General features: G+C 36.3%; 1 protein-coding gene across 27 annotated transcripts in view; it reads right to left on the bottom strand.

Annotated features, from left to right (window-relative positions):
- The window catches only part of map7d1a (MAP7 domain containing 1a), a 92,314-nt gene that overhangs the window by 46,598 nt on the left and 20,542 nt on the right, over positions 1 to 25,174 (bottom strand). For 25 of the 27 annotated variants that reach the window (XR_015510576.1, NM_001326399.1, XM_087286053.1 and 22 more), the window contains 1 exon segment: positions 14,658 to 14,855. Coding sequence is in view for 26 of the 27 variants with exons in the window: in NM_001326399.1 (NP_001313328.1) it covers positions 14,658 to 14,855 (198 nt within the window). In the remaining variant the exon portion in view is untranslated. 27 annotated transcript variants of the gene reach the window in all.

Genomic DNA, 25,174 nt, shown 5'->3' with positions numbered 1-25,174 from the left:
TTCCAACTGCTTAAAGCTGCATGCTGAGGTTTCATCTTTGGGTAGAGACTCAATAATATCCATCTGCAGTGTGACTTCAATCCACCGGCATGTTTGTGTGTGTGTGTGTGTGGGTGTGGGTGTGTGTGTGTGTGTGGGTGTGTGGGTGTGTGTGTGTGTGTGGGTATCTGTGTCAGAGGGCGGGGCCGCAGGTCTCAAATCTCCCGGGTTTGCACGTGCACGTGAATAACTTGGTTTCATTCGTACGTCATGGCGAAACACCTAATGACTCGGTATCAAGGCGACTCGTTTGAAGCACCATGAGTCGACTCTTTTATAAATGAATCAACAGGTTTAAACACTGTACTCTTACAGATTTAAGCCTTAGCTGGATATTTCACTTCACTTAGAGCTGTGTTACACACTACATGGAGGGGCATTTTCAAAAACCCATATTATGGGCTCTTTAACTGAACATGAATACCAATTCATTCTCTTCCAGCAGATGGCGCCTACAAGACAGCATGAATAATAGTGTTTGCCTCGGTTACTGCTGAAAGCAAAGCACCACGATGTCAAATCTGGCATAAATTTGATCAATTTCATAAACTACACAGCTGCCCAATACTCGCTGATTAAATGTTAGCATACAACAATACATTGCATAATCAAAACTCATACAAAACGTTATACATTGTAAAATAGAAATAAGACTTTTTTTTTTTATTAAATTGCTATAAATTGATTAATCAACTTTTAATATTTTTAATACTCCACATTCACCCTGTAATAATGAGAATTGGTAATAATAATAATAATAATATTCAGGTTCAGAATTATATTTCATTACAAAAATGCCATGCCATAATTGAGCACAACCCAACAATATTTAGCATATAGCCTTCATCATCATCACCTTCTGATTTTTGTCCACACACGTTCTAAATTGCTGTACACCAGATTACACAACACATTAAGACAGCATTAAGACAGTCATCGTTTCCAGTTAACACACCTTTCCAAGCACGTGTAGAGCGGAGCTCAGAAAACAGCTTTAAACCAATCACTCATTCAGAGCAGTTCACTCAGAGTTCATCACTTTAACCAGCACCCCAATCTAAAAGCTCTCCGCAGGCCCCATTGAGTCTTTGAATCTGCATCTCATGACCCACAAAGTCTAGTACAACTTTGATCTGATGACTCAAGCTCATTAATAATGATCATAAGACTCCAACGTTCCTCGTCATGATCTTTGCTCCACTTGGTCTCAGTATTTATAGATCGCAGGAAGCTGAAGATGTTCCCACTGATGAGTCACTGGGCAGAGCCAGAAAAAGCAGCAGACTGACCCAGAAACAGACACCAGAGGGTCTGAGGTGCGAAACCACTAGGGGTGGGCAAAAAATGTAGAAATAAATGCTTCATATAATCTCTTTGTTAAATAGCGTATAGTTGATTCAATACAGATTCACAAAAGCATTGAATTGTTGTCTTTTCTTCTATATTCTGTAATCCAGGGACTTTCTAAGTGTTGATTGCGGCTCCCAGAATGAGAGCTTGCCAACGGCAATAAATAGGAATGTCTTTTGCTGCTAGAAAATGTCTTTTGCTGCTTGTTCAGACTATTTATCTAAAATAAGTTGAAACAACACAATTCTTAAGGTTTCTTTGGGACAACTTAATAGTTTTATGTTCAATCTGCTTAAATTTGTAAACACGTAATTATAGTCTGCCTGCACATCGATGTAGTGCTTGTATACAATAGAACTGCAAAAAAAACACGAATGAATGTGCAAAAAAAAAATATCATTTTGTGTTTGAAAAGTAGTTCAAAAAAATAAAAACAAAAGAGAGTGATGAGCTGTTCGATGGCACAGTTTACATCCCTTTTTTGTGGCTACTTGCATTTTGAAGGTTAAGTGTTTTTAGATGTTAATATCAATAAGATAGGTTTAAGGAAATCGATTAGCTAGTGTGCTCGAAAATAGTGACAAAATTCACATTTAAAAAGTATGAACCGTGTTTAAAGATCTGAAACTTGCAGTTTGTCACTTCTGCCTTAATAGATCAACAATATATTTGAGGTCACCTCATGCTTTTTCTCAAACTTCTGACCAATGAAATGCTCTCTAGTATCTGACATGTCCCGCCCCCTTCAAGACTTATCATATTTGCTCTAACCTTGATGTACTTGTTTTAAGCCACTCCCACTGTCAGAGCTGTGGTAAAAATTAAACACTATTGGCTGTTTCTATGTTTCAGTTTCAGTAAAAACAGACAGTACTTTTACTACTACAATTTCATGACTTTTCCAGGACTTTCAAGTAAATTTTCATGACATAATGTTTCATGTTTATAAATATATATATATATATATATATATATATATATATATATATATATATATATATATATATATATATATATATATATATATATATATATATTACAGCATAAAACACAAAACAAAAAACAAATCTATTTAGTTTGAATTTATTTTAAATATCTATTGTATGTAAAATGTATTTAGATAATGCTTACACATGGTGGTTCATTCCCACCGTGGCACCTCTGAAATTGAGACAAATCCAAAAGAAAATGAATGAATAAATGAATAAATACTTACACAGCATTCATAATGTGAGACTATGCTTTTGGCCAAAGATAGAAAAAAAGACAACTAACCTTTATTCAAGTTTACAGATATTTGTTAACTAATTTCCATGACCATTAAAAAACTTTGTTGGGCTTTTTTTTCCCCAAAACTTTTCCAGGCCTGGAAAATGCCATGTCAAAATTCTTTGACTTTACTAGGTTTTTATGACCGTATGAACCCTGTTAAAAGTATGTCAACTTTCGGGGAAAAAAAATGCACATTTTAAAGCACTTCATGAGGTCTTTAACATAAAAGCTTATATGTGAAAATGGCCATCTTGCCAAGTGTTCAGGTAAATAGTCAAGTCTAAAGAGAAAGTAATATGTATGTAGTATGTTTGAAGTATTATGTATAAGGTCTTAAAGGCACATCAGCATAACAATACACTGCTGATGCTGCTGATGCATAATAATCTCTTGCCTAAATAGGTTTTACAGCTTTATTAATGCAAGTAGAATAAGTAGAATTTATAATTTTTCTAAAAACATGTATTATACATCTGTCCATGTGGTTCTATATTTACACATCCATTACATGCACCTGAAAAAAAAAGTGTTCACTGATCATTTTTAGAAATATCTATTGACCTTTTTCTCCAAGTATAAGTGGCCGCAGATATTAGAATCTTTTTGGCTGGAGACTTCCTGTCTCATTCACTTTCATTGATTTTTATATGTTAAAAAAAGCATGTTAATTTGCTTCATGTTGCAAACTGATGTTTTGTTACTATATTCTTTTTCTTTTTATGCATAGTCATAAACACACTTGTTTGTGGAGCAAGTAGTTTGATCGTTTACTGAAGTTTATTATTCCTAGCAATTTCTCCCATAGGCAACTGAATTGAAAATTCTAAAATGAGCACAAAAACAAGGGCACCTCCGCATTGCAGAATAAGATCAATAACATTTGTATTAAATCTACTTTGAATGAACTGTAATTGGAATCAAATCGAGAGCTTGTGAATCAGAATTGAATCAAACTAATCCCCAGCCCTTATAATCACTGATCTGCCCAACTCCTGAAGAGCATGCAGAACCTGCATGCTTTGAAAGCTGTATTGACGAGTCAGCATTCGTGACCAGAACTATCCAAACTCAAGTGCAAAATCGAAGTACAAACAAGTTTATAAAGGTTTTGCTGTTCCAATAAAACCACTAAAAGAAAAATGACAAGATCAACAAATGGTGAAGCCTAATGGTTATGGATTCTGGCACTAAGTGCATCGTACCCTAGAGCAAGAAATAGACATGGGTATAAATATCATGCAAACAACAAAAGAACTCATCAATAGAATATTGAAAAGCAGGTAATATTAAAAGTTGTTTAACAACATGATACTAAAAATAATACTATTGAAAGCTATATAAAAAATTAAGAAAAATACTTGAAATGGCAAAATAAAAGGAAAGAAATAAAAAAGTAAATTATGATAATATTATAATGTAGAAAATTCTATAAAACTCTACTTATTTTTGAAATCAGAAATAGATAAATAAACAAAGTCTATTAAAAATAAATAGTAAAAAAACTAATTAATGAAATAATACAGATAAAAGAGTTTTAAAAACAACACATTTATAAACAACTGTTTGCATAATTAGAATTAGCCGATTCATCGCCTTAATGACATGAGCTAAGCAGGGCTGAGCCTTGTCAGTAACTGGATAGGAGACCACATGGGAAAAACTAGGTTGCTGTTGGAAGTGTTGTTAGTGAGGCCAGCAGATGGCACTCAAGCTGCAGTCTGTGCGAGTCCTAATGCCCCAGTATAGTGAAGGGGACACTATACTGTCAGTGAGCACAGTCTTTTGGATGAGACGTTAAACCGAGGTTCTGACTCTCTGTGGTCAATAAAATCCCATGGCATTTCTTGAAAAAGAGTATGGATGTAACCCCGGTGTCCTGGCCAAATTTCCTCCATTGGCCCTTACCATCATGGCCTCCCAATCATCCCCATCCACCGAATTTGCTCTATCACTGTCTCTCCACTCCACCAATAGCTGGTGTGTGGTGAGCGCTCTGGTGTCCTTGTCCTGTGGCTGTCGTCGCATCATCCAAATGGATACAGCACAGTGGTGGTGGTGTGGAGAGACCCCCCTGATGATTGCGAAGCACTTTGACTGCATGGCTATACATGATAAATTCACTATATAAATATACATAACATAAATATTTCCTATATTATAACAGTAAATATAATAGAAGCTTTCAAAACAGATCATGAATGGAAGAGACAGAAGAATTTGAAAGCATAACATATTAACATATTAACTAGTTGACTGTTTACCAGCCTTCAAATGACTACATTCGATACTAACAACATACATTACTAATAAAGCCTTATTCTACATATTCTAGTATCTGTATCTACATATTACCATATTCTAGATCTCTTACCTCATTTCTTAAAAATGCTACAAAACCAACTTTACTTCCAATCACTAAACAGCAATTAGATGTTTATTGACAGAAACCTCTAATCAGTTATAATGTGTTCCCTTCCCTAATGTAAATTGTCACTGTAAACTGATTAATTTAGAATGCTGAAAGCTCTTTTTTTTCAGTTTTATTTATAAAGTGGTCTTCACACAAGTGAGTGGGCTTGACAAACCACCTGTAGAAACACTCTTCACTCTTCTCTCTCTTTAAAAAAACACTCTCCCTTACTTACTCTAGCACCTAATTCTCTGAGAACAATTCATTTGTATAATTAGCACTTCTTGTGTGTATTGCCTCTTCTTGTTGAATTGCTGAATGCCTCCTTAATTGTAAGTCGCCTTGGACAAAAGCGCCTGCTTAATGACTAAATGTAAACCTAAATGTATTTTTCAGACAACCAGAATAAAGGTGAGCTGCAACAGGTTAGGTGAGGGGCGAAAAAGAGATGACTCATCCTTGAAACAGCCTAAAGTATGAGTCAATGTCTGAACTTCAGCTCTACCCTTGCTTCAGGTCTCCTGGTGTTTTTTCACACAACTAATATATTCTGAGTGAGGCAGCAGGATCGATGGAGGGAAATATTCAGTGGAACACAGTGTTCGCTTTTTACAAGATGTTCAGCCTGACAGCAGCAGTATATTTTATGATGACATGAGCTAAACTGTGCACAACCGGTAGTGTGAAGGAGTTTAAAACATTAAATCGCCCTTGACTGAATGATGAACCAGAAAAAAAAAAGATTAAATATAAATAGTCGACTGAAGATATAAATCAAAGCTAAAACTTAAGTCACTTGACTTGCTGCTTACTGTTAAATACTCTAAACCAGGGGTCTCAAACTAAATTTACCTGGGGGCCGCAGGAGGCAAAGTCTGGGTGAGGCTGGGCCGCATAAGGGATTTCACAAAAAAAAGTCCTCAAATGTCATTATTAACAGTTTTAATTATTTCTTCTGAACATGAAGTGTCCTGAACATTAATAGAACATTGAGTGAAGATTATGAACAGTTCTTCTGAACATGGCATCTTTTGCCTACATCTTGCTGCCAGAGACTTGACAGCGCTTCTTCTCACAAATCTGAACCACATTTGGCTTTAGAGCGGAAGCAGTTGAGACCCTCAGTATGGCTTGAAGATGATCATCATTAAGTCTAGACCTGTACTTTGACTTATTGAAGTTTAAGGTGGAGAATAACTTCTCACACAAATATGTGCTCCCAAAAAGGCCAAGTCCTAGAGAAAAAAGTGGGGGAACTCACTCAAAACTTCCATTCCCTCACCTAAAAAAAAAAAGGCGTATATATCTATAAATAAAACACCCCCACCCCACTCCAGTAACATCAGTCTGTATCTACCTATAATATATATAAGATGCAGGATGTGGCCAGGTAGCTAAGTGGAAGGCAGGGGCGGGAACAGCTTACCTTGGTTCTGGCCGGCGCGATTTACCTCCTCGCTTCCCACCCGTCACAGCGTCTAACAAAGGGGCGGGGTGCGTGGTGACGTCACCGGCATCCCCGCCCCTTTGTTTACACGGCGGGCGGGGAATGCCAGTGACCGCTGTGTACGGATAGAATCAGCGGAGCGGGGAGCGCTCTCTCTCCCCACTCCGCTGATTCTGTCAGTGTACAGCGATCGGCCCGGCCACAAAACATTGCACCGAGGGCCGCAAATGGCCCGCGGGCCGCGAGTTTGAGACCCCTGCTCTAAACAATGTTAAATGAATAATTGTTAATATCCCTATAAATAAATAAATAAATAAATAAATTCAAATCTATTATTGTATTATTATAAGGAACACCAGTTGTGTATGTGTGTTTTTTTATCTACATGTAGATTTAGAATTTTTGCCATTATTCCATTTAACTAAGAAATTTTATGAACACTGACATGTATAAAACAATATTAATTCCTCTTTATTTATTGTAATGCTTATAGATGCATGGATTAGTGTGAATTTATAGAAATGTGTTTACATAATAATACTAATTACATAATACTAAAGTCCTTCCATACTACGAAGCATATTCTTTTTTCTCTTAAATATTTTCTGTGATGTTCATCAGTTTATGCTTGATTTGGATTATTTCATGGTTAATTCAAATCTTTCCAAAATGTCACACCACTACAGTTTTCCCCCCAAACTTTACTTTTAGTTAAGTGACTCCTAAAGGTGATGCAAATCATTACAAGGATAAAACAGATCAAAACAATGATTCTTTTTTTATGGACAACATTGAGATTGAGTTTTGAATGTATTGCTATATAATTTTCTCAGGCTATTTCATAGCAAAACCAGACATTCTATAAATATCACTATTTTATAGTTGTGTAACGAATCTCAAATCCAATGGTTCGGATCACACTATGGTTTTTGTTCACAGATCGGACCACTTTTCGCATCAGCCAAAAACGAGATGAAACCATAAACATCAGTGTTTTTTTTCTACGCTATAAACTGTTATCACAGTACTTCTGTTCTTCTTATTTGACTGTTTGTAAACTCAAAAGATTAAAGGCTAAATTTCTTTCTCGATTTTTGCGTTTTTCAAACACAGATTTGAATGTAGCCATTAGAAGGATTTTTAAACATATGCAAATCACCATTACTTACAATTTATGTCACGTGGCTGTTGAGATGATGATCTGTTAATGATTAATTGTGCAGCTTACCCTACAAGCATTAAGGCAGGCTAAACATGTAGTGACAGAAAACACCTTTAATAACCTAAGAAACCCACCACATCCTGAATAATCATCATATTTTACAGAACAGCCTAAATGCTTTGATATGTGATTTGAATGAGGCGAGGCGATCTCTCTGCGATCACTACAAATTTAGGATCTACAAGAAAAAAAAATATTAATCTGCAGGTGACGTGTGTTCCAAACTGTGGGTTGTGATCCATACAAATTAATCAACTGTGATCCGATAAACCTCTACTTTTTATATAATACTAAAAAAATCATAACAATAAAAATACAGCGATAGTAAAAAACAACACATACAATAAAATACATAACTAATAATAATAATAATAATAAATAAGATAAAAATCCAAAACAGTTTTTTAAAGTTTGCTTTTGAAAAAAAAAATAAATAAATTTGAAAGGATTCACATTCAAAAATAATTCATTTAAAGTATCTGCAGATAAAAATTGTTGTCTGATAACATTAAAAACAGGTAATTCCAAAAGAGTATGTTTAACAAATTGGCTTCTGTTGCTTATGGACAACATAACACTACATTACAACTGACATTATGGCTCTGCGATTAATCTAAATCGAATCGTAATCGTGATTTGAAATGTTGTAATTAGCTGCGATATGAATTATATATGCATTATATAATTTCCCCCACCCAGAGGAAATGTGTGACTGCCATCTATGCGTGACAGTTTTACTATCCAATTGAGCGAGCACACTTTTGTTCTGCCCAATCAGAATTGCGCGACCAAACAATGCGGAAAGCCCACAATAAAACAAACAAACAGGAAACGCGGACAAGTGGGCTGCTGGCGTCTGCCACTTCAGAATTTGTTAGAGCTGTCGCAGAATTGTTGCCAGAGCATGAGAAAATACAACAACTAGCACCTAAACAAGCAGCACAGGCAGCTTTATGAGGAATGTCTTGCTAAAAAGTAAACTAAAAGTATTGCCAATGACACTCAATCTGGTGGCAAGCAACAGCAAATTACAATTTCAGAGTCATTTATAGCCGTCACACCATTTGAAATAACATCACAAAGGCACCAGAAGATAACTAACGCCATAACTCACAACTGTTTGCTCTAGACAAAAACTAGTGTTTAATTTCTGAATATTTATAAACAAATTTGAATAAACGTTGAAGTTAGTCAATATCTTTTCAGTTTTTTTTCCAAACTAACACTCAATGCTTTTTATCAGTAAGAAGGTACGATACAAAATATTGAGCTGACGCTTGACTACAAAATTAAATCGCAAATCAAATCGAAATCGCCATATCTGTCCAAAAAATAAAAATAAAATTGCACAGCCCTAACTGACATTAAACTCAATATAAATATCTAGTCAGGCCCTGGCTGAACCTGCTTTAACCACTAAATTAAACATTCACCAAACAATGTACAACCACATCCTTGGTTATATAAAGCGACAACAATGAAGCAGGCAAAGAAAAGCTGCTTACTTTCTCCAACCCAAACAACTCTCCCATTAACAAGAATGTACATGCGCTCGTACAAGTGAAGGCATTATACTATGAACGTGACAGAAGCAGGCAGGAGGGTTAAATCCCTTCGGCTGGCAGAGCTCCGTGAAATGTGATGCCCAGTCAGGTTTCATTGCTCCACCTCAGCTGATGACCAGAGGCGATTAGGAAGTGCCCGTCGCCAGCCTTCACAAATCAGCATTAGCATCAACATTTACCTCACTAGCCGGATCCGATTCAAACATTAATGTAACGCAGTCAAAAGTAACTCAATTCTGGGAGCATTTACAAAAGGCATGACTGAGGAAATTCTTTTTGGGTCAGTAAACAAATGTCCCTGTTAGCTTTCAAGACTGGCAAACCTTATCCCACAATGACGGTCTTCTTTCTCTGAAAAATTCCCCAAATGCTTCACATTGAAGGAAAATTATTTTAAATGGACTGGAGCGAATTGTTTATTACAATTAATGTTGTGTTGGGAAAAAAAAAACAGGTAATGTAGGGGGGAGAGCCAGCAGGTTTCATGTTAACACCTTAAAGGGACAGTTGACCTAAAATGACAACATAAATTAATTGTGTGGAGCGCAGCATTTTCTTTACAGTGTTTAGGGCTGCACAATATATCGGAATAATTATCATTATTACAATAATAGTATATATATTATCCATAACACAGGGAAAGTGCAATAAATTTAATTAGTTTTATGTGTTAAGCATTTGTGTGATGCATGCATAGGTTGTTTATTCAAATCTGAGCAATCATATGGGGGCTTTCTTATTTTCATCCCCACCTCTGTTTGCACCTTGACTTATCTTAAAAGGTAAATAGCTCAGAAAAATACATGTTTATTTTAGCATGATCATGACATAAATGTACATTTTTTCAAATTGCTGATAAAATTGTGTTATTGAAGTTAGTTACATGATAAGAAATATCGTTATCGCAACATTTAACAACAATATCACATATCTAAAAACAACCAGCAATAGGCGAAATCCGCGTAGTAGTCAGCTTTATTTATTTATTTTTTACAAATATCATAGATGTTTTAAGGTTGTAAAACCCCTCACTACACACTTTATACACTTTTCTCAGACAGGCATTAACATTTTGACACATTTCTTTATTGTTTTAACACTCTCAAACTTTCATAGAAAAATAAGTCCAGTATTATAGAATGAAACCAAAGATCAAAACCTGGGCCCGGTTTTTCAAAAGTAATCCACTAGGATTTTGGATAACGTATTGGATCAAATCTTGAAAATGGGTTTTTCAAAAAAAAAAACGGATTACATAATCGGATTAGATCACATGATCCAATCTTGATTTTGATCCGGATCAAGCCTTTAGTTTGAGTTTTTCAGATCTTTTTAGTAGGATTTGGATCAGTTTAATCCAAAAAACCTGGATTAAACTGATCCTATCAGAAGGGTGGATTCAGTGTGGATTTCATGCCCAAAATGTAATGAAAACTTTAAAAATGTATCAAACAATATTATATTTAGATCATGCAATAACTTCAAAGATATCCTATTTATTGATAAGGTTTTAATTGTACTTGTTCATCCGTCAGGCTACAGTGATTAGATAGGCTTTAACGTATTCAGCCTTTCAGTATAGGCCTACAGCAAAGTAGAAACAGTTTGGCCTCATAAAACAATCCCCCAAACAGCTGTCAAAATTGACCAAAAACAATACATTTTATTCTGTCACTAATTGATATATATATATATATATATATATATATATATATATATATATATATATATATATATATATATATATATATATATATATATATATATATATATATATATTCATCACAAAATATTTTTGTTTTCAGAATATTTATTCTGAAAATCAGAATGACCAAAAAAATGCAAAGAATGGCAATCACTGATTTTTGAAATCACTTTCAACAATTGCAGAAAGAGATTGAAAGTGCAGAAGCACAGCTTCATCTGGCAGAGGAACAATTGACTCTGACCAAACTGCAGCAAACCAAGCACCTCCTAAAGGCTCCGCTCAGACAAGCTGGTCTCTCCACATCAGATGAGGAAGTCTGAAATTATTGTGGAGGTTTTGACATTAAGTATTTTTTTTTTTTTTAATTCAATACATCTATAATTGAAACTTGTTATAAATATCCTCAATGTACAGTGTTTGTGTTGTAGGTCTCAGATGAGTGGACTGCTGGAGGAGGATGGAGTGTTTTTTTTTTCTAGTTTTTAGTTTTTTTTAAATGTGTGTGATTTCATTTCAAATAAAAATAAAGTTATATTGACCCCACACTGGCTATTCTACTTGTTGCTCTGTACATATCTATAGTTCTACATTGTGATTTCCTATCCTGTTTGAGCACTGGTTATCCAGATTTAGTGATCCTGAAAAGTTCCTATCCGGATCAGATTGATCCAATCCGATGTTGCTTTGAAAAACTGGCTCAAAAAGTAAGCTGGATTACGTGATTACGGATTACAAAAACAGGATTACTGAATCCGGATCAATTTTATCAGGATTAAACCTTTTGAAAAACCAGGCCTTGTTGTCAGGTACAAAGATTTATCACTATCAGCAAAAGGTTAATAAAGCTTTTTAGCTTTTGTGCGGATAATGTGGGCATACAGGGCAGGGTTTAATGCTAAGGATTTTTTAAACGGGTCCGATCGGGCCATTGGTTGAGATTTTTACTTGCTCTGCCAAAATTTTCACTAGCCCCACCAAAAAAACTAAAAAGTTAATAGCCAAATATTTTAAATAGTGGCAAAATTATGCCTGTGAATCTAGAATTTAAACATTTTAAATATGTTAATAAACATAACGAGCAAAATTCAAGATTTTATGCAAATGAAAGAGCGGTAGGAAAAATGTGCTGGTGTTTTAATGCAATTCTAAATAATTTTTATAAAAATGGCTTGATAAACTGACAACTGTTTTTTTTTTTTTTTTTTTTTTCAGTTTCTTAATTTTGTACCCATGTATGGTTCTAAGCCTTTAGAAACAGACATTTTCTTTTAGCCTCATTGTTTAATTTTGCCGCCATGTTGCCATCTTTTCGCTGTACTGGTTGTTACCAGGCTACAAAAAAAAAAAAAGTAACTCATCGTTACTGGCCGATAGGGGCCAGTGACAATCTTGTCTACTGTCCCGAGTGTCTTTCACGCTGGCCCCGGGACACCGGGCAGTCCTTATTGTTGAGCCCTGCAGTGTAATGTTCTTTTTCCTGCAGTCACTGATCCCCAAAACTAAAGCAAACTCCATCCTTAAGGGGGTCGCACAACGGAGGCACCACGCAGTAGGAAGTAACACACACCGGCGCTCTGTGGTATGACATAACAGTGTCCTGAGTTGTAGCTGGGCACCACAGACAGCTGCTGACTAGCGGCACCATTGTGCGTACTCTGATATAAACCTATGTTTACAATTCTAAAATGCATGACACTGCGTGGCGTGTTGTGGTGTATCTGGTGTGCGACCCCTTTTACGATGGTCTTGCTGCAGACAGATACAACCTTTTTTGCACCCTTGTTGAAACTCACATTGCCAGCGATCGAAGTTTTATGTTAAATTGGCAAGCTGAATGCACTCTGTACTGTACAGGAAACATGGAGGAGATTGACCGATAATGGACTACAACCATTTAGGATGTAGAACCTAAAAAAAAAAGCAAAAAAAAAAAAAGTCAAATTGCAGTGAAAGAAAATCGGTGAAACTGCGAAGCCATTAAAAGTGAACCACATTAAAGAGAGGGACTATTGTACACCAGTATTGCACAGCCCTAGTTAATTATACATTTATTATTGTCATTACAAACCTCAAGATTTTATACTAACCCAAACTATAATGACCAAGACTACCAAACTGATTCGGACACCATAAAGCGACATAAAAAGCAGCAGAGCTTTTATTATGCCATAGTCAATTGCTTCCAGCTCTTCCTGTTGTGATTAAGCAGGGAGAAAGCAGCACTGTTTTCATACTGAATATATTTTGGAGTTCTGTTATAATGCTGCTTAGTCCAGTCTGACTAATAAAATATACAATATATTACAATGTGTTTGAAATTGAATTGCTTTCTATAAAACCAAACTGGAAATCAAGGGTGTATGACATCATTAATGTGATGACACAATGTCAGTCAATAGCCCCTTTCACACATTACAGACCTTTGCGGAAAACTACTGGAAAACTTCCTGATAGTGATCATGTGTGGACAGGCCCTTTTTGAAAATACCGGTAAATTTGTTTCTGGAATGAGAAGTTCCTGGAAAATTCCTGGAAAGAGCGTGTTCACGATTAGGACACACTGACGCGAGATGTCTACTCCAGCCAATCAGAACATTCAGACGCATTCACATCCGTGCTGTTTATGAAAACAAAGCCTTTCAATACCATTAAATAGTAATGATCAACTGATCAACTTTATAAATGAACTAAACGACCAGCTTCAATCAACCAGAAACATGCAAACCCAAACACCTTTTATGTTTACACAAATAGCTAGCATTGTTAGTGTGATTTCACCAAGTAGGACATCTATGTTGATGCTGGAACAACATTCCAATCAGAATTAAGAGACAAGTTTACAGTTTATGTTAAGTTTAGGATTACAGTTAGGTGTATGTACTTCTATATAAATGTATCAAACTATGATTCCCCTCAGATTTTCAGAATAATTTACAGTTAGGGTTGGGTAGAGGGTTAAGGCTGATTTATACTTCTGCGTCAAACGCCTGCGTATGCTACGGCGCTGACGCATAGCCCTTCGCCGTGGCCGTCGCTGACGTGCACCTCTCAAAAACTGTAACTACACGTCGCAATGACGCGTAGCGCAAGCTCTGTGATTGGTCAACTTGGTAGCGCTGACGAGTATGGGCGGGACCGAGAGCCGCATGAATGGTGCGAGGCTGATGGAGCGATTGTTTACAAGTGTGGAGTCCCGTGAAGGAGCTCCGTATGGAAAGTTTTGTTTTGTGTTTACCTCATAGTTAAAGTTGTTGCACGTCCGCCGGTTCCTGCCTCAAAATGAGCGATTTTGAGCCACTTTTCCATCCCGGAAGTGTTCAGGAAAAGCAACACAGCAGCGAGGAAACTCGACACAGAGGAACATTAACACCTCACTGCCAACTAGCGTTTCGGAAGTGTTAATGCAGACCAACAGAGACAGCGCGCAGAAGTATAAATGCACAGCTACGCGCGTTGCATGCGCCGTGGGTTACGCCGGTCACTTGACGCAGAAGTATATACCAGGCTTTAGGGATTAGGTATCGATTACAAATTACTAAAAATGATGTTCTAGAATCAACACAGATGTTAATCCAGGATCACATCGTACTTGGAAAAATCACAACCACCATTGAAGGAGAGCAGGCAGTCTTGAAGGTACTGACCTTTCTTGGGGTGAAGGCTACCGCTTGACCTCGCGGGGGACTTTGGAATGACGTCTGGTTGCGTTGGAGTAGATGGCTTCTGTGCGGCATCCATCTTTGTAGGTGTGCCAGCATCAAGGCCCAATTCTGTTCTTGAAGAAGGGATAACTTCCTCTGAACAGGGATCGCTCTGATTGGTCTCTGAAACAGCTGGGGGATCTGAGACATAAGACAAAAAAAAGGATTGAGAAACTTCAACCGAGAGACCAGTCGAACTTCATTCCAGGACAACAACATGTGTGATTACGCAGAAGAGTCATTCACAGTTACATTCCGCTGAGATTAAATCCAGATCGATTTGTTTGATTTGCACAGATGATTACAGAATGTTTTGCTACAGCAAAGACAAAACGATCAGAAGTCATGCCTCTGAACCGCTCGATATAAACCTCAACAGCTCTACAATGAATTGATTATTGGTAGTTTGAAGGATTGCTCTGCGGACACAAGCAAACGGTGGTGATCTTGCCACCTTCCACATCCACATCAATTTTGCAGTGAAAAGCAGGCTTAATTATCAGACCATTTTAGATGCTTAAGGCTAAACCATAAGATTGTAACATTGTAAAATCTTCCAGCAACTGGCAACTCAAACATGACAAATGTCACAAACCATCAGTAGCTTGTTGAGAGCTTATCTTATTTATGAGCAATCTCATCGTAGAACTTCACAATGCACCACCTTGACCCACAACAGATCATTACTTCCTGAGTCAAAATTCAACTGTAGAGATTTGTAAAGATTTAAGGATACCCAGACCTACTAATGAATGTTTTGCTTACCTGGATCCTTGAACAGACTAAAAGTCAAAATAGAAAATTTTCACAGAAGAAAATTGGCAAGTAAACAAATGATATGTCTGACACCTTAAAAGCATGATGTCATGTCGAGACAGTAAACACACAGGGAGGAGGTTCGACAGATCACCTGTTTTTTTTCACTGATAAGAGTGTGACTTAGGTTAGAGTCCGATTTGATGTTGGCCAACATTACAGACTGGGTAAAGTGATCAAGATTCGAGAGATATCAGAGTATAGCTAGGCAATATAGCTTAAAATAGAAACCTCTACACTTTCCAGCCTTAATTGTTGCCATTAAATACATTTTCAATCACATTCAATCACCAATCACATTTAAAACGTTTTAAGCAAGAACTAGGAGGGTGTTTACATATTTTTGAAATCAAAATGTAAACATCCTTATTGGCCATTAATTTACATAACCAAGATATTTTGGGGGTAAGTATTCTATATCTAAGGCACATTTTCCACACTGCTTTTTACTTAAAGGCAGAGTGTGTAAATTTTATCTACTAGAGGGCGAACATTCACAACTAACAAAGGCATATTTTGATGATGCCGTGACTGAGGGTGGAATCGTAGGAATTGTCGTCTTAGTTTAATCTTACAGGACTCCTCAGATGATGTGAAAAATCATGTTCAAAACTTATTATCATGGAAGTAGGGATGCAACGATTATAGATTTTGGTTGTACGATTATAATGAGAAATAATTTTGTTTTCACAGATATCACGATTAATATGCATTTATTAATTTCAAAATACTACTTGTTTAAAAAAAATCTAATAAAAACTTGTTACATTTTAAATTGTTATTTATTGCTGCTCAGTAACTAAATAAAAAAGAGCATAAAATAATAATAATAAATACCAAACAATAGTCCATTTCTCTTTGGACTGACAAATAAAAGAAAAAAAGTTTGGCATTTAAACATAAATAATAATTTTATACTGAAAATAAATAACAGAACAATGAATACATAAAATAAAAATAAGAATCAATTTAAAAAAAATGTAAATTAAAGCATCAAAGTAGCTAGTCATTTCTTTTCTTGCACTTGCAAAAGACGCAACATTAGCCTCTGTTTACAAGCTCGGAATTTTAAACTAGCGCACAGTTGGCATAGATTTTTTTAGCTGCGGCAGTTGGTTCAGTGCAGAAACATGGTGTTGAGAAGCCTTCACGATTGATTAACTGTGACGAATTAAAGAGGTAATCATTGCATCCCTACACAGATGTACATGTATGAAGGAGGGAAAGGCTGAAAGCCATTAAAGTATGATAGCGGCATGAAAGCAGCAGAGCTTTTATTATGCCATAGTCAATTGCTTCTGGCTCTTCAGGTCATGATTAAGCAGAGAAGCAGCAGCACTGTTTTATCATACTGAATATATTTTAGAGTCCTGTTATAATGCTGCTTTGTACAGTCAGACTAATAAAATACACAATTTATTAAGCCGACTTTGAAAGAATACTGTTCAAAACCAAACTGGAAATCAAGGGAACATGACATCCTCGACATGACAACACAATGACAGTCAATGTCACTAGTTAAACTTGCTTATTTCTCTGACTTTGAACATTCTTCCAAACATTTGAGATAACGCAAATACATAAGTCAGCAAAACACTCAAAACTGATCTAGTGATTTGATATTTTAATGAAAAATATTACATATTATGCCTTAAACACAAGGATAAATTCACAATTATATGCTTCATTATAAGGACACTTACCAAGTTTATAAAGTACTTACATAAGCTGAATAGAGCTTTCACATGTAAACAAAACAAAAACTAATCACTGGATCAAAGCTCTGACTCAGTCTATAGATTCAAGCAGTTTGATTCATTGATATTATTCAATGTTGCCATCTATAAAAAGGTTTAATTAGAAACAACATAAAAAAAAACTGAATCTTATCATCTCTTACTGGGCAGATCTAATATCTTCATAAAACTTAAAGACAGGTCAAATAAGCACAACTAAATGTGATTCTGCTGTTGTAACACAAATTTATCATCAACATTCATCACATCTGCCAACCCTATAGTAAGTACATCAGCTTGGTTGAGCAAATACGAAAACATCCTGCTTTAACTCGAGGGACGGCTGTGTTTTCTCCACCGCAACATGTCTATTCAGTTGCCATGAGGCGGAAGAGTTATTCTGACCAAAAAAAAAGTAGTGCAGTGGTGGCCTGTTTTAGAGAATAGATCAGCATATAGGCCTGTCAGTATATCTTTCTTTGTGCGATATATTGCACCAAAATATATAGCGATAAATGATATTATTGTCATTTAAAACCATTTTAAGCCACTCATTATATAATGCCAGAATGACAATTTAATATCATCACATTGGATGTACACTCCTCTAGAGAGCACATGATATTTCATTCTTAAGAATATTGGCTTTACTTATAGTCATTTAAAAATGTAATAATTAGGCATTGAAATCGCATTTCCTAAATAAATAATAATAAATCTTAACAAATAAGTGCAAGGTAAAAAGTAACAGAGGCTGCAGTATCTGCTGCCATTATTATTTGTTAGACACCCACATGAAAATATACTAAAGTAATTTATAGTAAATACTGTAATGTTCTTTAACCATACTGAAACCTCCAACAGAGATAGAGATGTTGCACAATCAGCTAAAATGTTGCTAGAATTGGTTTGCATGTATGGGTATACTTTATAAGGTACACCTGTCCAACTGCTCTTAATGCAAATTTCTAATCATCCAATCACATGGCAGCAACTCAATGCATTTAGGCAGACAAAGTCAAGACGATCTGCTGCAGTTCTAACTGAGCATCAGAATGAGGAAGAACGGTGATTTCAGCGACTTTGAACGTGGCATGGTGGTTGGTGCGAGACGGGTTGGTCTGAGTATTTCAGAAACTGCTGATTTACTGGGATTTTTATGCACAACCATCTTAGGATTTACAGAGAATGGTCTGAAAAAGAGAAAATATCCAGTCAGCGGCAGTTCTGTGGGCACAAATGCCTTGTTGATGCCAGAGGTCAGAGGAGGCCAGACTGGTTCTAGCTGATAGAAAGGCAACAGTACCTCAAATAATCACACATTACAACCAAAGTATGCAGAAGAGCATCTGTGAACGCACAACACATCCAACCTTGAGGTAGATGGGCTACAGCAGCAAAAGTGCCACTCCTGTCAGCCAAGAACAGGAAACGGAGGCTACAACTCACACAGACTCACTAAAAGTGGACAATAGAAGATTGGAAAACGTTGTCTGATCTGCGAGTCTCGATTTCTGCTGTGACATGAGAATGTAAGGGTCAGAATTTGGAATCAACACCATGAAAGCATAGACAGGATGGATCCTATATCAACAGTTCAGGATGGTGGTGGTGGTGTAATGGTGTGGGGTAGAGCTGCACAATTAATCCAAAAAAGATTGCGATCTCGATTCGACCCCCTAGACGATCTTAATCTAGCATTTCTACGATTTTGCCAATCATATTTTCATGTTCAGATGAAAAGCATAAAGGCGGCTCCACGAGTCTTTTCATTGTTTCACATACATTGCTTAGCGACATGGACACCTGCAAATGATGTTAAAAGAGTCACATACTGTATTTATAAGGTATAGCTTAATTTAACTAAAAATGTCCTTTTTGTCTTCATATAATACTTTATTCGCGGCCAAGAAATCACACGTGAGCTGCTGACCGTGAGCTGTTACCACAGAGAGGGAGGGCGCGCGCTCTACCTAATAATAGACGCACACGCATCTACTTTAGTGAGCAGAACCTGCATAGGCTGTGACTGTGAGTAACAGGTAGCTAATAAATTTGTAAATAATATTCAGTTTGTGGCACAAAGTGATCGTTTAAAAGCCGTGCGCGAAGTATGAATAGTACTTAGCAGTGAAAATGAAACCAAAAGCATGCACATCATTTAAATAATCATATCGCATTGTAGAGTTATGATTGCGACAAGCATTTGATATGTTTTTTCTTTCATAGCGAACACACAGTTGTGCATGAAAATAAATGTTTACAGTGTCAGTATAACTACTCTAGCCTATATAATGCAGGGCTCGAAATTAACTTTTTTACTTGGTAGCACCGGTGCTCCCAACTTCAAAAATTTAGGAGCACCAGAAAAAATTTAGGAGCACCCACCAAAAATGATTGAGCACTGCTGCAAATTGTATTTAAAGGGACTTATTGTATTTTAAAACAACATCAATTAGGACTAAAAAAACCAGAAACAACTATAACTAATGCTGAGATTACATTGATATTTGTGTGCAATAATTCCAAAATGTGTATGTCTAATAATTCTAGAATATTAATGATGATGAAAATGACAATAATAGTAACAATGAATTACATTTCTCATCATCATGCTGCCTTGAATGTGCTTGAATGCAAGTTATCTGCTATAAAAAGTCTGTTACTTTATGAAAAATAAATGTATAGTTTGCATCAAACAAAAATGAAGCATTGCAGTAAGAAATATTTATTTTGTACTGCTAAACAGCATATGTATGCATGTCAGTTTAATAAATAATATTTCTGCAGCAAAACAAACAAAAGATTATAATAAAATATTAAATTCAAGGCTGAAAGCTGCAAAACAGTCATCAGTAACTAAATAAAAAATATACACCTCAAGAAAGAATAGGCAAAAGAAAGTAAGTAAAGTCTCACTTCTATCACTCTTTAAAAGTTTTGGTTTCAGTTTGTGTCAATTTAAATGTTCTGTCTGAGCTGATTTTCATTTTTCTGTGTTTGTGGAAAAGCAGGCGAGTCAGCCGACCCCATTTATGAGCAGGTTGAGCACCGGCGCAATACCGCTGTTTGTTATGAGACGCAGTTTCAGTGTAAACTTAGTAAAGGCGAGCTTCTTTGGCGATGATACAGTATTAGATTTGACTTTTAGCGGACATTTGCGCTGAACACGCAGTGAATGCAACCCATCGAGATTCGGGCACCTTCTCCGAAAAGCACGTACTCGATTGATCTCAGCTGGCGGATCAATATTCACCACGTGTCATGATCGCTCTCATCTGCGCCTCAACTTTAAGTGGGCAAACCTGTGTGCTTTAAGTTTTCACAGCCGTTTGCATTTCCCGTGGACATAAAAGCTCCCTCCCTGTCATCTAACAGTGGAAAGTGAGTGAATGACAGCTAATATGAACCAATATAGCGGCAGGGAAGAGCGATTCAGCACGTTTTAAAAAAAATCAAAACAGGTCGCACTAATGCGCCCAAATATATTATGAGGTCGCATCGATTAATTTTCGGCCGCATATGCGACCAAAATGGTCGCAATTTCGAGCCCTGTAATGTTAAAATTTACCAGTAAATAAAATAGTCTAATAATGTTATCAATGAGATTGCAAGCATAGGCATATATCTCAAACATAATTCAACACCAGAATTATTTTAAAGAGAATAGAATTATTTATAGAAACCAGTAGACCTACACATAATATTATTATTGTTGAATTACCATATGTTTGAGAAAAAAACAATAGTAATTGCGGACTCATATTAACCTCTATTTTACATCTACAGAATCGTGAGAAAATGGTGATCTTTATTTTAAGCAAAAGAATCGCGATTCTCATTTTAGCCAGAATCGTGCAGCTCTAGTGTGGTGGATATTTTCTTGGCACACTTTGGGCCCATTATTACTAATTGAACATTGTGTCAATGGCAAAGCCTACCCGAGTATTGTTGCTGACCATGTCCATCCCTTTATGACCACAGTGTACCCATCTTCTGATGACTACTTCCAGCAGGATAACACACCATGTCATAAAGCGTGAATAATCTCAGACTGGAACATGAAAATGAGTTCACTGTACTCAAATGGCCTGCACAGTCACCAGATCTCAATCCAATAGAGCACTCTTGGGATGTGGCGGAATGAGAGATTCGCATCATGGATGTGCAGCAGACAAATCTGCAGCAACTGCGTGATGCTATCATGTCAATATGGAGCAAAATCTCTGAGGTATATTTCCAATACCTTGTTGAATCTATGCCACGAAAGATTAAAACAGTTCTGAAGGCAAAACGGGGTCCAATCCTGTACTTGTAAGGAGTACCTAATAAAGTGGCCGGTGAGTGTATACTGCATCACCAAAAATGATAGAGGTCTTGTCCATGTGTTGTGCAATAAGTCGATATAATTAGTTTTTTTGAGACAGGTCTAACAGTATAGCAATTAATTTCAGAGATTCAAAGTTTTACAGAGATAATATTACGAGGTTTAACTTCGAAGCCTCAGCTCAATTTCTCAGATGTGTTTGAGGCCATATTTGACTTTTTCTAACCCAGCCTGGCATCGCTTTTCTTCTCAGTCCTGACCTTGCATGCTATCCAGGGAGAAATGGGAATAAAGGCTGCCATGCATTGCATTATTCACGTCGAGCTAAAAATACCATTACCACCAGACATGAAATAGTAAAAACACATTGAGAAGAGATCTGGGTCATGTGCACGAAAGGTTGAAATTCCAACTAGAAGATCCCAAAACAACAATAGGAAAAAAATGTAATGTGACTGCTGATTTCTGTTGCATTATGCATTTGTTTGCTACTCATTTTAATGTCTAAATATAGACTGGCACTATAGCAATGCTCCAGGCTGTCAATCAAACAAATGACTGATATATGCATTTGAAGAAAAACAATGACATGATATTAACAAGTTAAAAATAAACAGTTTAAAAAATAACTACAAATTTAAAGAAAAATTAACAAACAATGTGGTTTGTGCACACATATTTTTCATTTTCAGTCAGCCAGACCAAGTGCTTCCTGTGGACTGTCTTTCCATTACAAAACCGCCACGTTTAAGATCTGATTTCTTAAAAAATCTGTGATCTTCACTAATAAATAAATGAAACCGTCTGTCATCTTGTTTTATCCTTAAACAACTAAATGAATGCTTAAGTCTATTTAACTGAATGTATTTTAATTACATCACAACATCAACAACATCCTCAGATGATGAATAAACCTTATAAAATTTAAAATTAAGTCACATTAAGCTTTCATTGGTAGTTTATCATTGGCTGAAAAACATTAGCTGTGCATTTAGCCAATTATAAAGCCTGATGCATCCATTCATTCATTTTCTTCGGCTTAGTTGCTTTATTAATGAGGGGTCGCCACAGCGGAATAAACCGCCAACTTATCCAGCATATCTTTTACACAATGGATGCCCTTCAAGTTAAAACCCAGTACTGGAAAACACCCACTCTCACATTCACACACATACACTACAGCCAATTTAATTTATTCAATTTATCTATAGTGCATGTCTTTGGACTGTGGGGGAAACCAGAGCACCCGGACGAAACCCAAGCCAACACGAGGAGAACATGCAAACTAGACTCTAACCAGCGACCTTCTTAGAACTATACGTGCAATGGTACTATTAAAATTAAAATAAAAGCAATATATATCATACAAAAATACTGGTTTATCTGTTAAAAAATAATAAATACATAAAAAAAAAGATTTCTTAAAAATGTAACACAAAAAATTATAAATTATTATTTTTCCTTCCAAAAAATAAAGAATAAATACAGCTTGTACATAAAAACACTTTTAAATACAAAATCAAAATCTTTAAAAAAACAGGAAATTTATGATTAAAGGTGCAGTAGGTGATCTGCCTAAATACTAACCGGTTAGTATAATATCTATCAAATACAATCCCTTCGCTGTCGTCCAAAGTCATGCCACCTGAAATCGCAAATGCGCATATTAAAGATGACAGACACCCACTAGATCATGTCATTTGCCAGTTGGAAAATTTTATAGTACTTCATAATACAACGATTCTGGATGGAAAAACTGCATCATATACAGCACATTTTCAGTTATGTAGTTAGTGATCAAAACTTGTCATCACTATCTTGTCAGTCTCACTCTCTTACACGCTGTCCTAAAGCTACTACTGTATGCTTAGTGGTTGGCTGGCAGGTTGCAGGAATTACACTTATTACTTAGCCATACTTGCATGCTTTTTCAGATCGAATAATAAGAGCAGCATGGTAAACAATACAGGGAGTGCGTCACAGGTTGTCATTATTCAGAAATGAACCAATATGTGAATATAAAACCAACTTCACCTCAGGAAACAGGATAGGCAGAATAGCGCTGTTTACTGATGTTTTGTTGTTAAACTAACTAAAAATCTACATTATCTATGCTGTAAAAGGTTCCTTACAAAACTAAAAATAGTCGCATCAATCTTTCGGCAGGAGATTTCAGTGGCTAAACAACACTTCTATGCATATGACCCATTCATAACAACAAAATCTACATCAGCTCTGCGTGACTAAAAGAGTTTTAAAATAGAACATTACCTTTCTAACAGAAATACTTCAGCCATGGTGTCATCCTTCCTACAGTTTGCAAATTTCTCCATATTCGAAAAAAAGAGCATTGCTCAAGCTCTCAGCCTGCAGGATCAATGTGTTTTTTTCATTTCACTGTATCTCTGTGCTTTTAGGGCAAGCAGAGTGGAATGTTGTGCTTGAAAAAGAGTGAGAGAAATGTTTTTTTATTTGAGAGATGTTAACTTTTATTTATTATTTCTATTGTACGTTTTAAATTTATATGAAGTTTTTAAAATACATTTTCAGTGTAACCTTTATATCAAAATATAAACTTTAATATTGATTCAGGATTTTAAAAAGTTTTGATTCAGCATTTGTTTTTAGCTCTGTCACTCATGTCCACGTGACCGCGGCCTGCGTGAACACGCATCGGCGGATCTGCATGAACGTGTGTGCAGCTGTTCAAATCTACATGCTGTAGACAGTTTGGGCTAGGGCTGCACGATACATCGTTTCAGCATCGAAATCGCGATGTGCGCATCCGCGATAGTCACATCGCAGGAGGGTGCGATGCAAAAAAAAAAAAAAATTATATATATATTATGGGTGGAGCCGAACCGGAATACGGTATTCGGAAAAGCAGGAATAGCGTGTTTTTACGAATACTTATTTCAAACAATACTTGATAAATTATTTGTATTTGGGAACAAGAAAAACATTATATCAAAAAGCTGCGTTTCCTCATGAGACCGCACTGCATGCCCGCGTGAGTGAGTGAGTGAGTGAGTGAGTGAGTGAGTGAGACGTTCAGGAGTCGGTGGGCGGGGTGGGGCCGGGGTAAGGAGACTGAGCAGGCTGCTTCTCTATACAGCAACAGAGAAGGCTTGGCAGAGCGAAAAATACTTTTCTGCATTACTATTTTTGTTTATTTTATCATACTAAAATAACACGTGACAGAAGTTCACTCAAAAGTGAAAGTTCTTTCTGTTATTTACTAACACTCCCGTCATTCCTACTACTTTCAGAACATAAATTTTGATATTTTACCATATGAAAATGCAATGCAGTTATGAAAATTGAGAAATTAAAGCAATACAGAGATCTGGTCCCCGTGTCAGGTCAGGGTGCACCTGTAACCTTAAAAACGCAGACGCGGCGGAGGCGCAATAAACTCACACGGGAAAGAACTGGGCATTCAATTCATGTTTTAGTGAAATAATTATTTAAATACTGCTCTTTTGATCTATAAAGGGGAAAAAAGCAAAAGAAATTTGTCGTTAAATTAATTTTAGCAAAGACGCAACTGCCTGTCATTTTCACATTCGTTTTTCAGTTAG

The sequence above is a fragment of the Danio rerio genome, chromosome 16, assembly GCF_052040795.2.
Source record: "Danio rerio strain M-AB ecotype USA chromosome 16, GRCz13ab, whole genome shotgun sequence".
In the NCBI taxonomy this organism is placed as follows: Eukaryota; Metazoa; Chordata; class Actinopteri; order Cypriniformes; family Danionidae; genus Danio; species Danio rerio.
Note: the sequence above shows the minus strand (reverse complement) of the source record. Positions and strands in the feature narration are given on the sequence as shown.